At 42.2% G+C, this 17239-nt stretch overlaps 1 protein-coding gene across 1 annotated transcript in view; it reads right to left on the bottom strand.

Moving 5' to 3' along the window:
• FRAS1 (Fraser extracellular matrix complex subunit 1) overlaps window positions 1-17239 on the bottom strand; it is a 660838-nt gene that overhangs the window by 398483 nt on the left and 245116 nt on the right. The window contains exon 5 of the mRNA XM_040324225.1: window positions 5211-5370. Within this exon, the coding sequence (XP_040180159.1) occupies window positions 5211-5370 (160 nt within the window). The remainder of the gene's footprint in view (window positions 1-5210; window positions 5371-17239) is intronic.

The raw sequence follows: 17239 nt of genomic DNA, 5'->3' as shown, positions 1-17239 counted from the left end.
CAATCACGTACCTGTACGTGATTGTTAAATGCCCAGCCGTGGGTCGCGGGCCCACGACCCGGTCCGAAGCTCCGTGACCGCGGCCGCGGGACCCGATTGCTGCCGGAGTCCCGCAATCGGTCCCTGGAGCTGAAGAACGGGGAGAGGTGTGTGTAAACACACCTTCCCCATTCTTCACAGTGGCGCTGTCATTGATCGTCTGTTCCCTGACATAGGGAAAGGCGATCAATGACGTCACACGTCCAGCCCCGTCCCCATACAGTTAGAAACACATATGAGGTCACACTTAACCCCTTCAGCGCCCCCTAGAGGTTAACTCCCAAACTGCAATTGTCATTTTCACAGTAAACAATGCATTTTTATAGCATTTTTTGCTGTGAAAATGACAATGGTCCCAAAAATGTGTCAAAATTGACCGCCATAATGTCGCAGTCACGAAAAAAATCGCTGATCGCCGCATTAGTAGTAAAAAAAATAATTATTAATGAAAAAATGCAATAAAACTATCCCCTATTTTGTAAACGCTATACATTTTGCGCAAACCAATCGATAAATGCTTATTGCGATTTTTTTTACCAAAAATATGTAGAAGAATATGTATCGGCCTAAACTGAGGAAAATATTTTTTTTTATATATATTTTTGGGGGATATTTATTATAGCAAAAAGTCAAAAATATTGTTTTTTTTTCAAAATTGACGCTCTATTTTTGTTTATAGTGCAAAAAATAAAAACCGCAGAGGTGGTCAAATACCACCAAAAGAAAGCTCTATTTGTGGGAAAAAACAAACACCACGTTGCACAACCGCCCAATTGTCAGTTAAAGCGACGCAGTGCCGAATCGCAAAAAGGGGCCTGGTCCTTTACCTGCATATTGGTCCGGGTCGTAAATGGTTAAATATGTTTGCATGCTGGCTCACTAGAATATAATGCCTTCACCATAACCAAACATACTGCCAAAAGAAGAAGATATATTGGTACGAGGACCAAGAGAAGAAGTGGTTACTATGGGTGAACAATGCTGTCCAATTCCAAGAGCAGTCCCATCACCTAAGGACAACAACAAAAAAATTAGGCTAACTGGGAGTGAGACATGATATATGCAGGAAGTCCCTGTAGCTTTCTTTTTTCCATAATATATCCCATCGTTCCATGGGGTTATTTACTAAAACTGCATGGTGCAAAATCTGGTGCAGCTCTGCATAGAAACCAATCTTCTTCCAGATGTTGTTGTCAAAGCTTAACCGCTTGCCGACCACCCCTCGTACATGTGCTGCAGGGAGGCGGCTCCTATGGGCAGAATCACGTAGCTGTACGTCTTTTAAATTCCGGGTTTGCGGCGTGATTGGACACAGCGGGAGGCAATCAGCAAGTCCAGGGCCGGTCACTGTCCCTGATCACTAGGAACAGCAGATCTCAGCGTTGTCCCCTGTCAGAACAGGGACCCGCCTTGTTTACCCAGGCAGATCCTTGTTCTGCCTCTCCTTACTGCGATTGTGGGAGTCTGGCAGACATCGAGTTCACAGGACCCAAGGGCGCGCTCCTGGAGTGTGCACCCACAGTTTCACATGCACAGACCGCCATACCAGTTTGCGCAGGAGAGCTGACCTGCCGCCGTATATATATACAGTGGCAAGTGGTTAAAGTAACGCAGTGCCGTATCGCAAAAAATGGCCTGGTCATAAAGGGGGGTACATTGTCTGAAGCTGAAGTGGTTAATTTTACAAGCTGAAGTTAGAAGCTGACTGGCTACCATGTACAGCTGCACCAGATTCTGGATTGCTCCAGTTTTAGTAAATCTCCCCCATTGTGTTTTGTACTGTACAACTAAGAACATTAGTTGCTCTCTGTTGTTTCAAATAATCAATTACTTTTAAAGACAGATGTTCCTCAGTTCTCCTTAATGGAAGTTAGATAATTAAAAAAAATATTTGGATGGGCTGTTTGTCTGTTAGTTTCTGACATCATATTGTGTATGTAAGTATATAATAGGCAAAATTGTATTACGCTGCCATTTTTATTGTTGAAACGGGAGAGTTTGCAGTTCAGTGGATTTTAATGGACATAATGTATTGTAATATAATGTATCTCAAGGCTCATTGTAAGAATATACTGTAATTAGATGTGGTGGCTTGGTATATTTTTTTCTCTCTATTTTTAACTGTTGATCTCCCACGTAACACACTTTCTGTCCTAAGATGACAACACTCACTCGCCATTCTGTATCTATGGAGAAGCAGCATTGTTACTCTAGGAAATAAATAACCCCCTACTTCCCTCTTCTCCATAAAATAGAAGAGTTCCTCAAAAATAGCTGGAATCAATAAAACTGGTAAGAGAACAGCATAGGCAGAAAACACAAGAAGATATCAGCTGACAAAATTTCGGGCAGAATCAACATGACTTTTGCACTTATCAAACAGATATAACAAAAGCTTTCAACAGTACATACAGACTAAAAGGGACCAAATAAGAGAGTTAAAGTGGAGGTTCCGCAGATTTTTTTTAAAAAAAGTCAGCAGCTACAAATACGGCAGCTGCTGACTTTTAAAAAATGGACACTTTCCTGTCCAGTGCGCCCGCAATGTCAGCAATCGCAATCGCTCGGTCCTTGGCTGCTTCCCCCGCCATCCTCTGTGAGGGAATCAGGAAGTGAAGCCTGACGGCTTCACTGCCCGATTCCCTACTGCGCATCCACAAGGATCGCGTCGCGCCGTCACTGGTCCCTGCTCTCTCCTGGGAACAGTGTTACCCAGAAGACAGCGGGGGGGGGGGGGGTGACGTCACAGGCTGGATTCCCTGCGGGGATCAGACCCGGAAGTGGTGCAAATACCTGTCTCAGACACGTATCTGAACCCTCCTCCCCCCTGAAAGGTGTCAAATGTGTCTCCGGAGGGGGGGAGGGATCCAAAAAGCGGAGGTTCACTTTTTGTGTGAACCTCCGCTTTAATTGTTGGGGTTTACATACCCTTTAAAGCTAATCTCCAGGATTCATTTAACTTTAAAAAGTTTGTTTGGGCCAAGCTGGTTCAAATGAACTATTACCTTCACCATTAGATGTTCAAAAATGTTTTAGTGAAAAAGATTAAAAGTAACAATACAATGATGTAACATATTCTGAGGTAGAATATATCTAGTCATAGTAACAGGTGTACATAGCATAAACCTATAACTAGTCTAACTTGGCATTATTACAAACCATTAACCAATCGAAAGACATTAGGATAGAAGGCGGGTGAAGGGGTAGAGAGGGGAGGGGGGAGGTGGGGATAAGGCAAGAGTTAAGACTTAAGGGAAGAGGAGGAGGGGGGGTTACCTCACATTTATGTAGCATTAGCCTTACCGTTGAACTGCATATCTTCAAACAGATAGTGGAGTAGTGGAGAACTTAAAGGCGAACCAGTAGGCCCATGTTTTATTGGAGGTGGAAGCTTGGTCTCTGAGTTCATATGTAAAGTCTTCCATGCAATAAATATGATCTACTATTTGCAACTATTGCCATATTGTGAGAATGGTAGATTGTTTCCAATACTTAGGTATAAGTGTTTTGGGGGGTGGAGTGTTTACCTGACTTCTAGTGGGACTTCCTGTCCCACTTCCTGCTTCCTTTTTTTGGACCACCTAAGCGACTTCTCCTCAAGCCCTAGGCAGCCCCTCCCTGCCAGCGATCTTCCGGGACACAACTCAGGTCCCAGAAGATCGGCTGGCCAATAGGAGAGCGCAGCGCGACACGCACATGCCCGCACATGCTCATTTTGGGTGAATAAAGGTGGCCTTATACTGTACAATCACCTTTAGATTGATCAATACTATATAATAGGAGGACACACCTATCTGTCCAATCTGAAAGGTCCTTGCACTACATAGTTAATGGCAGATCTAAAGGAGATTGTACAATCAGATTGTATGGTGTGCTTTACAAACTTCCAGGGGCACACTTCTGTTTTCAGTACTACAGCTCTGCTCCTCATAGGTTGTTATGTGATCATTCAGCTTCTGCACACTGATAAATAATCTATGCAAAAAAAAAAGGTACTAAACATTTCATCAGTAAAGGAACACACTGGTTGTGTATTCAGGGAAAACAGTGCTCACTGACAATCATTGCTGGTGAGTACAGAGGTGGGCAGGAGCAATCTCGTAAAGGGGGGGGGGGGGCAGGTTTTGCTGTCCCAATTACCAGGACAAATATCAGGAAGTAATGGAAGAGTTTTCTATACCTTGAGGTAAAGATATACCATATAATATAATATAAAGACAGCTTTTTTTTTTTTGTAACATGGGTTTATTAATGGTATATTGGTACATAGGGAAGCTGGAATGTAGAAAAAAAAGAAAAAAAGAAAAAGTGAACTTTAAACTGTGCTGAATGAAATCAGTTGCTTACAGGGGTCTGTAGTACTAAAGGAAATTAACAAAAGCAGGGATAAATCACAATGGTGCACTTGCTACATGTCCTTGAAAAAATGCAAGAATATACTTTTGCATAGCTGCCATTATCACTGTATCTATCCAGTAAAACTGTACACTGATGTTCAATTCGTACAGTGCTGTCCCAGTATGCCATTTACATTGAAGATCCAAGTAATGCTGCTTTCATGACTGTAAAACGGCGCATGTCAGCAGTTTACCAATGAAAAAAAAATTTGTAAAGCAATATCATGTGTAGTGTATTGAAAATTAAAAGTGTTATTACTCATCTCCTTTATTCAGGGGTTATTGGTGGCAACCTATAAAGTCCTTCCTTTTCTTCTTTTTGTTTTTTCTCTCTTGGTCAATAAAAGACATTTTTATGTTCTGCATTAAAATGGAACTACAGCAGAACAAAATACTCTTGTCAGTGCCGACATCTTCGCCCCCACTTTTTCTGGGGTCTTGATTGGCTAGAAAGGGATGTGAACAGGAGTTAATGAACTCCAGAACCAAGGTGTGCCAAGAATGTATTCTGGTCTGGGAATCCACAACTAAGCATACATTCTAAAGAAGATTGCAAATGGGCAGGTAAGTTTTTTTTTATTGCAGATGAGATATAACATGTCTGTGTTTTTTACTTTAATTCCATTGTTTTTTTTTGTAAGCCTTGCCGTTTAAAATTTTACTGGCCATAGTAACAAATAGAACTTTTTCAAATGTAGAATTTGTTTAGCTGCAACAAATAATTATTTTTTAAGATAGGCTCTAATATAGAACTATACAAAGAATGGTACAAACCTCCAGTCCCGAAACATACAGGGCAGCATTCTCCTGGAGCCACTACTCCCACTTCTCCTTCATTGCAGTGCGTCTTGGGACAAGGTTTGGAGGCACACGATACCTTGGCATGCATACATGTACACATAGTGCACTTGGATTGTTCCCACTGGGTGCCATGCTGCAACAACAATAACACAAAGTATAAGTTAGCATTTGTAGCAGGTGGAATATTTAAAATTATCTTGCATACAAATCTCAAGCTCTGGTGTCATAGTAACCTAAAAGGTTTAAAAGTAAAATACAAAACCAAACCTCTAGATGCATTCGCACTAAAAGAAATGTTAGATTAAATCAGTTTTGAATACGGTATATAGCTTCCATAGAGCTGCCAAATTATGCCAAATTATTTTATTTATCTGCTAGAATTCACAAGATTCTTTCGTATCAATTTACTATGGTCCATTTTCATGTCTCAAATTCTGATCCTTTCACTCGAAATCACAGAAAGGATTGACCAATTCAACATGTTAATATCTGTTTCACTAGCTTCAAACATAATTCACAGACTGTGGTGTTGTGACAGTTGCACCTATTGAATACAGCAGGAAAATGCAGATGGTGCACTTATCCTCCTGCCATTGTAGTATAATGCCGCGTACACACGATCGGTTTGTCTGATGAAAACGGTCTGATGGACCGTTTCCATCAGACGAACCGATCGTGTGTGGGCCCCATCGGTTTTTTATCCATCGGTGAAAAAACTAAGAACTTGTTTTAAAATTATCTGATGGTTAAAAAAACGATAGAAAAAATGATCGTCTGTGGGCACGTCAGTCGCCGCAAGCATTGAACTTCATTTCTCTCAGCACGTCGTGTTTTACGTCACCGCGTTCTGACACGATCGGTTTTTTAACTGATGGTGTGTAGGCATGACTGATCATCAGTCAGCTTCATTGGATATCTGATGAAAAAATCCATCAGACCGTTTTCATCGGATGAACCGATCGTGTGTACAGGGCATAAGGAATGAGACTCAGGTCTGTAGTTTCCAAAATGCTACTCATGGGCCAATGCCAGCAGGGATACAAATGGCAGCACCTTTTCTTTCCATATCTGTAATTTTTAGTTTTAGTTTTTACCACCTGTTTTCCACTGGGGAGATGTCACTTCACATCCTGCCCCATAGTCATAACAGGAAATGAGAGGAAGTCCTTCCAAAGTGAGGGAAATCCTTGGTTGTCATTAAGGTTACCAGAAATTGAGTATCCAATAGAACATTTCCCTGCTATTCCTGTTCTATTACATTCACTCTCTTGTGATAACCATTACCAGGACAAATAGAGAGGGTGAATCTCCCTACTGGGGGCACAGACAGAAAAAAAACTGATAGGTGTTCTAATCCCTCTCAATTCCATCCACAACTAAAACAAGTTTTGCCTTTAGTTATACTTTAAGCAAGAGTATGGGATGTTCAAAGGAATCCTAAAGGAAATGTGAAACCATATCCCTTTTCTCTAGTTTGCTAGTTTGTACGAGAGGCGTCCCAAGTGTTCAAGTAGATACACACCTTCTTGCTTGCACTGAAGAAGGCTCAGAGTTTTACATCTGCAGCTAAAGTGACGGTGACAGTCTTCTGGGATTCTGAGGGTGTGCTGCTCATCAATTACTTTTAGAAAGGACAGACTATAATCGGCAACTACTATGCAACCTTGATTCATCCTTTGCATGCTATCAAGGTGAAACGTTGTGGTATGCTCTGGAAGTCTTGTTCCATCAGGACGATATACCTCCACACTGATCTGCTTTGGCAATGGTTGCCATTCCTCTTGCTTGTTTCTGGTTACCCTTCCACAACAGTCGTCTTTTCTCACACCATCGGACTACCACCTATTCCCAAAACTGAAAATTAAACTGTCTGGTGTTCGTTTTACCAGTGAGGATGACTACTTTTTGCATGACCACACTTCAGGTTTTTTTTTAACAAGAATCAGAGCACTGAAGCACTGGAGCATGTAAACATGTTTGGTAAAATATGAGTTAAAAATGTATGAGTTAAAGTGATAGGCCTCGTTCACATGGGTGTACTCAAGTGTTAACTCATATGAGGGCCATGTTTGTAATCCATGCTGGTGCGGGTCTGTGTCTCTGAACACAGTGTGAGTGAGTTTGGGGACACGCACAAGCACCCACACAAATGTCAAATTACGACTCAATTGATACGAGTGGTCAGGGCCAGGACAAGGAGGGGGGAGCGGCAGGGGTTGCAAAGGGGCAGCTGCCCTGGGTGCAGTGTGGGAGGGACGCCTGGTTCGGAGCACGCTGAGTAATCTCTCCACCACTCTATGCCCAAACCTCTGTTGCCGCTGAAGCCTACTAAAAACTGAGCTGAAGCTACGCCTGAACCTACTGCCTGTCAGCCCCTTCCCTATCACCCGCTGGATCTGGGCTGTCATAGTAAGAGCAGAAGCATGAGGGGGGGGGTAGGGGTAAGCAAATCAACATTGCACTGCACCCCGATCATTGCTTGCCATCCAGCAGTTACCAGAGCTCTCCCCAGGGTGGAGTGACGAAGTTAAAGATGGATGTCAGGCTACATTCTTCAGTTGTGAGTCTCAACTGTTCTGCCTTCTACACTGTACAAATCTGTGCTGTAAACTGGCTCTGCGCCTCAATAGGGCAGGTATAGTGAAAGTAAAACTCTTGCGTATGTTAGGAATATACTGGGATTTTTCAGGTGCTAAATAGGTGTACTGTATTCCACAAAAAACATTCATTAATGTGTATTATTATTATTATAATACAGAATTTATATAATGTCAACAGTCAGCCTCTGGTAAACTTCCTTTTATGAATGACTTGAGGGATAACAGTAACCAATTCTAGTACTGCACATACTTAAATCTCATCAATATCTTTTTCATATACTCTGATGCCCCATACACACGACTGTTTTTCCCGTCGGAAAAACTGCCTTGAGAGCCTTTCGTTGGGAATCCCGACCATGTGTATGCTCCATTGGACTTTTTCCCCACAGGAAAAAAAAGAGAGCAGGATCTTTTTTCCCATCAGGAAAAAATCCTAGCGGGAAAACTGTTCGTCTGTGTGCTTTTCCAACAGGAAAAAAAACACGCATGCTCGGAAACAATTAGACGCATGCTCGGAAGCATAGAACTTAATTTTGTCGGCTTGTCGTAGTCTTTTACGTCACCGTGTTCTTGGCAGTCAAAAGTTCACCGGATTTTTGTGTGACCGTGTGTATGCAAGGCAGGCTTGAGAGGAATTCCGTCGGTAAAACCATTGTTTTTTCCGAAGGGAATACCGCTTGTGTGTACATGGCATAACATGTTTTCTATTATTTTAAGATTAAACTAAAAAGTTAAAAACGACAATAGTGTTTTAAAAGTACAGGGTTAAAAAAAAAACATCAGCAGCATTGGGTAGTGCTGGTTGGTAGTAATTAACAATGGCCTTTACTTCTCCAGCACAAATTGTGTGTTATGCCTCCATGATAAGAGAGAAGGTGACGTTTACAGTCACCTTACCCTTTCATTAAATTGGATACACTTTTCTTGACAGAAGGATTAATGGTCCTTGTGCTGGGCCTTCCCAAAAGCTGCTGCATACAGACCTTAGCAGCATGAGGATAACATTCACAGCAGTGATTAGGGCCGTTTTCATGACCTGCATAACAACCTCTGCAGCACTGTGCCAAGTTCCCAGCCTCACAGCTTCTGGGGCAAAGTGTTCATCTAAAGGTAGGTCATGTGGAAATAATAACTCTAACCTGCACCGACCTTATATCTGTGAGAGATAAACAAAGATGCCTCGCTAATCTCTTATATATTTCAGAACTAGATCTATTTCTCTGGCTTTAATATAAATATCACCACAGGCTGGACAATAATGAGGCGCAAACGCAGCATGAAAGCAAATGATCTAACCTTTTACCATAATCCAAGGTATCAGGTTAAATATAATTATAGAATCCTAATTATTAAAAGAAACAGCATACATGTAATATACAGTATATACACAGTATAAATGAGTCTAGTCAATCATTTTGACCACCTCTATGTCTAACACATATACAGTATGCAGCGTCCAGGAAAAGACATTAAACCTGGACACAGCATACATGTGTAGTAGTGTTTGTGCTGGAAGAGTGCTCATTCACGCACTCCCAGCACAGAGGTCAGGCTATCAGTGACAACCCTGGGTCTCTACTAACGATCGGGACCTGGGGGAACCAGATCCCAATCACATGATCGCTGTGATAGCCTCTGATGGGCTCACAGTGATCCTTCACTCTGTAGCCCAAAAACATTGTTGTTTTTTCTTTGTGATGAGGAGCAAAAAAAAGACTTTCCCTCTGGCGAGGAGGAGAAGATACATATTTTCTTCTCCCTAGAGAACACGTCTAAAAAATAAAATAAAATTGCCCATCAATGGCGCTTCACCTGTGCCCATCAATGCAGCCTCACCTGTGCCCATCAATGCTGCTTCCTTCACCAATGCCCATTATTGCCGCTTCACCGGTGCAGGGGAAGAGAGAGGAAGAGCAAGAGGAAGAGGAGAGCAAGCTGGCTCATCACAGTGAAGGGATTGCCCGCTGTAACAACTTTCATTTAATTTGCCCAGTGTTCCCAGCGAATGCCGTCACACACAGTCCCGCCTTCTGGACTGGGTACATTGACTGACAGAACACCGGTCCAATGCCGTGACGTGCGACATCTATCAAAGTACCCAGGCCAGGAGGCGGGACTGTGTGTGACAGCGAGCGCTGGAAACACTGGGCAATTCAAATGAAAGCTGTTACAGTGGGCAATCCCCACACTATGATGACGACCGGCTCTCCTTTTCCTCTCTCTTCCTCTGGGCGATTGCTGGAATGGATCCTATTCAACGCTACCTGCTGTCGTTGCTCGCCCCCCCCCCTTTTCGAGGCAGCCCGCCCTCAATCATTTGCCACTCGCAAAATGCGAACAGGTGAGTGGAAATTTTGAGGGCTGCTTAAAGTGATTGTAAAGTCTTGTTTTTTTCATTAAAAATAACAAACATTTTATACTTACCTGCTCTGTTGCAGTAAATTTTCACAGCTGCGGCCCAACCCTGGCCCCCTTTCTATTCTCATTGGCTGACTGACTTTGATTGACAGCAGCGGGAGCCAATGGCTCCATGCTACTGTCTACTGTCTCAGCCAATGAGGAAGGAGTCCTGGATGGCTAAGACATTTCTACAACCACGCTGGAGCTAGAGGGAGCTCAGGTAAGTGTTACAGGGCTAAAGGGTGCTGCTGCACACAAAAGGCTTTTTTATCTTAATGCATAGAATGCATAAGGCTAAAAAACCTTCTGCCTTTTCAACCCCTTCAAGTGACACTTTTGTTACATGTAAGGAGCATGGAAGGATTATTCGCTGCTCTGACAAGTGATATTTTATCTTTGTTATTTTAAAAACAATGAATACAAATAATTGAAACAGAAACCAATCAGCTTCCAGGTTTTATTGTCAAAGCTTAATTGAACAAACTGAGGTTAGAAGCCGATTGGTTTCTATGCAAAGGGAGCCTGATTTTGCACTCTCCAGCTTAAGTAAATAAACCCTAGTGCAGGGGTGCCCAACCAGTGGCCTGGGGGCCACATGTGGCCCGCGGAGCCCTCTGATGTGGCCTACGACCTTCTGCTCTGGGGTGGGCAGGTTGGCATAAGCCGATGCTTTGTGTATAGCGCCAACTCCTGTCACAGGCGGACTGATATCAAATGCTCTATAGAAAGCAGCTCTATAGAAAGCTCTATAGTATGAAAGCAGCTTTAGGCCCCTTTGACACGGTTAGTCCGACCCAATCGGACCCTCTGTTCACCTCCTATTGAGCCAAAGATGTAAAAGGACTTGTGGCCGTCTACAAAAAAACAAAACAGAAGGGTGGATCCATCCCCTTCCATCTGGGCAGATCGGAGGACCAATAGAGTAGAGTGGGCTGTGTCCCTGTCTGCTCTGCATATGCAGAGTGGACATGAGCCTGTCATCTGCCTGCTCCTCTTATTGTGGCCTGTGACCAGTTACCAAGTCGCTTAAGTGGCCCTTGCTCTTCAAAAGGTTGGGAACCCCTGCCCTAGTGTCAGTGTAAAGCCCCGTACACACGATCGGAATTTCCGATGGAAAAAGTCAGACAGACTTTTTCCATTGGAAATTCCGACCGTGTGTATGCCCCATCGGAGAAATTCCAATGAATTCCATTGGAGTTTAAATATAGAACATGTTCTATCTTACTCCGATGGAATTCCGTCGGAATTCCGATGCGCTTTTGGCCCGAGAAAAAGCCTGATCATGTGTACGCGGCATAAGTGTCTGTTAGTGTCAATTAATCAGTTAGTGGCAGTGCAAGTGGCAGTGTGTTTTAGTGTAAGTGCGAGTGTTAGAGTCAGTGTCAGTGTGTTTAGGTAGAAAAAAACAAACAAAATGCGTACTATTGATTTTTGTCCCTACTATACAGTGCCTTACAAAATAATTTTTGTGTTTTGTTGCCTCACAACCTAGAATTAACATGGATTGTTTGAGGTTTTGTATCATTTAATATACAGAACATGCCCACTTTGAAGATTTTTTTTTTATTGGGAAGCAAACAACAAATAGGACAAAATAACTGAAAAAGTCAATGTGCTGGGATTTTTGTCCATTCCTCCTTGCAAAACTGCTCCGGCTCCTTCAAGTTGGATGGTTTGTTTATAATTGCCGTTTTGTTTTCCCCACATATAGCAGGTGGCAAGGGCATTCCAAAATATATGGCACCTTTGACATATCACAGTTAATAAATGATTTGATCTCCAATGTCTCTTTGGAATCAAAGTCCCTGAATACTTTAGATTTGTCCACATATTTGCATGTGCCACAATGGCCACATGAAAACATGCCTGTGATTCGTGGCATACCTGTTAGCTAGGTTCTATTTGTTGGATGTCTAAACTCACTTTGCACAAGATCATCATGTAAATTTCTGGCTCTTTTTGTCATGATCAAAGGTCAATCAAAAGGTCGATCACCTACTATGCTTTTCAGTACCTTACATCGGGTCAGGATGTGCCAGTGTTGTGTATGGATAGATCTTACTTGCTGCCATTGGGTACCAAAAGGGGTGACAAATCTTATTGGCCCCATAAGGTCCTTATGGTTACGTTCCTTGATGTGGAGTATATCCTTTCTTGGACGTCTACCAGCAATTTGTTTCGACCTTCGTAGGGTCCGATGGGAGTACCCACGTTCTCGAAACCTTCGATAGAGGGCCTCCGATTGACGTTGATAATCCACTTCAGTGGAACAGTTTCTCCGGATGCGGAGAAACGATCCAACTGGCATTTGAGGGAATTAGGATGGTGACTTTCATCCTGTAAAAAAGTATTTGCGGCTGTGGGTTTTCGAAAGGTCTTGGTGATTAGCCCACCATTCTCTATCCTAATCAAAAGGTCAAGAAATGGGATTTGATTATCATCCACTACATATATCAAATGTATATTGCGGGTATTATTGCCTAATTCCTCCATAAAGGTGGCAAGTTCCAGCTGTGTACTGGTTCACACCATCAGTACATCATCGATGTACCTCAGCCAGGTGCGAGCATGGTAGACGGTGTCCTCCTCCCACCAGCCCAGCTGAGGATAGGCATATGCCGGGGCCCAGGGGGCTCCCATAGATGTTCCTTGGAGTTGCAGGAGGAAATGGGTGGCAAACTGACATGTTTCAACCGACGTTGGATATCATCGCCTCTGATGATATCCAACTTCGGATGAAACATGTCAGGCTGGCCGATGCAAGCACGCTGAGAGCCGCGGATTTTTTATGTCATGATGATCTTTGTACACCTGTAAGTAGACTACAATAAATTATCGTATGTTTTACCTTACGGGCTTCACTATTGCTGCTTTTCTTCTTTACATTGGCTAGGCTCCATGTGATGATTGCACAATAAATACATCCATTGTCTGAGTCTTGGAATTTTTTGATGTTACGCTGATTGATCCATCAAGTGTGGAATGTTGGTTTTCCTATTAACCCTCTGCATTGCATGATTACAGCGCCTGTTGCCTTTACCATCTGGTAAGCAGATTACTAGCACGGTGGTGTGGTGTGGTGTGCTCTGCCTATGTTCACACTGAAGCTGTGGTGGAGGTCTTCTATCAGTTTTATCAACTTCATCCTATATTGATTTTACACTTGGACTGTCACATTACACTATTACAAGCGCTGCATTATTTTATTTACATGTTTTTTGTTTGCTGAATCTACAGACTGTGTTTGCCACTTTTTCTATATTTATATTTCTTGAGTTAGCGCAGATATTTGTTCACCTTGTTTTACACAAGGTTTGTTGTTGTGCCATGTTCTTTTCATTTAGTTATGATAGATTTAATGGTGCTCCTAGGGATCATCAAAAATGTGGATATTTTTTTATAACCTAACCCTGACTTGTACATCTTAACATTGTCCCTTATTTGTGGTGCCCCTTGCTTAGGTGTTGCAGCCACTGGGGTCTTTCAAAAATGTGCGTATATGTAATGACAGATCATGTGACACTTAGATTGCACACAGGTGGACATAATTTCACTAATTATGTGACTTCTGAAGGTAATTGGTTGCACCAAAGCTTTTTATGGTCTTAGTAATAAAGGGGGTGAATACATACACACATGCCAATTATCATTGTTTTATTTCTGACAAATAGTTTTATGTATATATTTTTCTAATTTTACTTCACCAACTTAGACTATTGTGTTCTGATCCATCACATATAATTCAGATAAAAAAAAAACATTGAACTAAAGGCTGTAATGTAACAAAATAGGTAAAAGGCCAAGGGGGTGAATACTTTTGCAAGGCACTGTAGATACAAAGAACAAAAAACGCACACATATGAGGTATCACGGTAATTGTCAGGGGTAGGGGAATTTATATTGCAGGTTTTTTTTGCTGGTGGGTCATGTTAATGGTATACAAATATAAGGATAATATTAAAAAAAATGTATTATTTTGGCCCAGTTTTCCTTTCATAATAAAACAAAATCAGGGGATATCCTTTACTATTTACCGCCAATGAAAGCCCAATCTGCCCTGAAAACACAAGGAATAATTTACCTGGATACACTAAGTAGTTGCAATGATATGTACAGTTTTACTAACACATGTCAAAGTAAAAAAATTGGGTTTGGGTGTTAAAGTGATTGGAAACGCATTTTTTTTTAAAATGATAAATAGTGCTATACTTACCTAGGGTTATACTTACTTACACAGAGCAGCCCCAATCCTCTTCTTCTGGGTTATCTGCCAGTGCTCCTGGCTCCTCTTCTTCTAGTATGCCACTGTAGGAAGACATTTCCTATTGTGACACACAAACAAGCTTACGCCTGAGTCGTGCTGCCTGTATCTATAGACAAAGACAGTGCAGCTCAACCTGTCCCCCTGCTCCTTGGTCATAATATTTGACTGACAGCAGCGGGAGCCAATGAGAGCCTGTGAGAGCTGCTCCAGACTGGCACAGCGTTGGATCTAGTGAGGGCTTGGGTAAGTATAGGCGGGGTAAACTGCTACTTAAACATGTTTTACCTAATGCAAGGAATGCATTAAAGTGGATGTAAACCCGATTCACAAACTACTTAAGGACTGGGCCAATTTTTCAGATGTGGTGTTCACAAGTTTAAAAAAAATTTTTTTGATAGAAAATACCTAGAACCCCCAAACAGGGCTGGCCCAAGACCTTGTGCCGTCAGGGCCCAGGAATCAAGAAAAAAATCATGCCCACCAAAAGACCATTTTATTAATTATTTTATATCATGACAATTAAAACCAAAATTTAATTTATCAGGAAGTCAGATTTACATGCAACAGTGGTGGTGGGGTTCAGACAGAGTCGGCGGTGAGGGGTTTGGACACTGGCAGGGTTGGTTTGGTAGAGAGCAGGTTAGACACAAGCAGGGGTGGTAGAGAGGGTGTTAGACACACCGTCGGTAGCGGTGGAGGCATTCCGGTTGCTGTGTGTGGAGACAAGTGAGGGAAAGATGGCCCCCACCCGTTTCCATATCACTGCAGGGTGGAAGCAACGTCAAAACGCCACTTCCACCCATACGTCTTAACCAGTTCCCGACCCCGCATGTACATATACGTCCACAATATGGCACGTACAGGCACATGGGCGTACACGTACGTCCTTGCCTATTAGCGGGTGGGGGGTCCGATCGGGACCCCCCCCGCTACATGCGGAGGTCGGGTCCGCTCGGGGAGCGATCCGGGACCACGGCGTGGCTATTTGTTTATAGCCGCTCCGTCGCGATCGCTTCCCGGAGCTGAAGAGCGGGGAGAGCCGTATGTAAACACGGCTTCCCCGTGCTTCACTATGGCGGCGCATCGATCGTGTCATCCCCTTTATAGGGAGACACAATCGATGACGTCATTCCTACAGCCACACCCCCCTACAGTTGTAAACACACACTAGGTGCACCCTAACTCCTACAGCGCCACCTGTGGTTAACTCCCAAACTGCAACTGTAATTTTCACAATAAAGAATGCAATTTAAATGCATTTTTTGCTGTGAAAATGACAATGGTCCCAAAAATGTGTCAAAATTGTCCGAAGTGTCCGCCATAATGTCGCAGTCACGAAAAAAATTGCTGATCGCCGCCATTAGTAGTAAAAAATTTTTTTTTATAAAAATGCAATAAAACTATCCCCTATTTTGTAAACGCTATAAATTTTGCGCAAACCAATCGATAAACGCTTATTGCGATTTTTTTTACTAAAAATAGGTAGAAGAATACGTATCAGCCTAAACTGAGGAAAAAAAATGTTTTTATATATGTTTTTGGGGGATATTTATTACAGCAAAAAGTAAAAAATATTGCATTTTGTTCAAAATTGTCGCTCTATTTTTGTTTATAGCGCAAAAACTAAAAACCGCAGATGTGATCAAATACCACCAAAAGAAAGCTCTATTTGTGGGGAAAAAAGGACGCCAATTTTGTTTGGGAGCCACGTCGCACGTCCGCGCAATTGTCTGTTAAAGCGACGCAGTCCCCGAACTGTAAAAACACCTTGGGTCTTTAGGCTGCATATTGGTCCGGGGCTTAACTGGTTAAAGGAATTTTTTTTGTCTGCATTTTTTTAAATTACAATTTTTTTTTTATTATTGCATTTAAGTCCAAATATGAGATCTGAGGTCTTTTTGACCCCAAATCTCATATTTAAGAGGACCTGTCATGCTTTTTTCTACTACAAGGGATGTTTACATTCCTTGTAATAGGAATATTTTAATAGGAATATTTTTTTTTTAACAGTTTTAAAATCAATAAAATCAAGTAAAATAAATAAGAAAATGCAAAAAAAAATGTAAAGCGCCTCGCTCGCGCGCAGAAGCGAACGCATACGTGAGTAGCGCCCACATATGACAATGGTGTTCAAACCACACGTGAGGTATCGCCACGATCGTTAGAGCGAGAGCAATAATTCTCACCCTAGACCTCCTCTGTAACTCAAAACATGCAACCTGTAGAATTTTTTAAACGTCACCTATGGAGATTTTTAAGGGTAAAAGTTTGACGCCATTCCACAAGCGGGCACAATTTTGAAGCTTGACATGTTGGATATCAATTTACTTGGTGTAACATTATCTTTCACAATAAAAAAAAATTGGGCTAACTTTACTGTTTACTGTTGTTTCCAAAAAAAAGTGTGCTTGTAAGACCGCTGTGCAAATACGGTGTGACAAAAATTATTGCAACGACCACCATTTAATTCTCTAGGGTGTTAGAATTTTTTATTTTTTTAAGTAATTTTCTAGCAAAAAAATTGTTTTTAACTTGTAAACACCGAGTCTGAAAAACAGGCTTGGTCTTAGGCCCCGTACACACGACAGAGTTTCTCGGCAGAATTCACCGAGAAACTCGGTCAAAACCCGGATTCTGCCGAGAAACTCTGTCGTCTGTACAGTTTTGGCTCGATGGAGCCGCCGAGGAGCTCGACGAGAAAATAGAGAACATGTTCTCTATTTTCTCGTTGTTCTATG

Source organism: Rana temporaria, chromosome 1 (genome assembly GCF_905171775.1).
Source record: "Rana temporaria chromosome 1, aRanTem1.1, whole genome shotgun sequence".
NCBI classification, from domain to species: Eukaryota; Metazoa; Chordata; class Amphibia; order Anura; family Ranidae; genus Rana; species Rana temporaria.
This window is presented reverse-complemented; position numbering and strand designations above follow the sequence as displayed.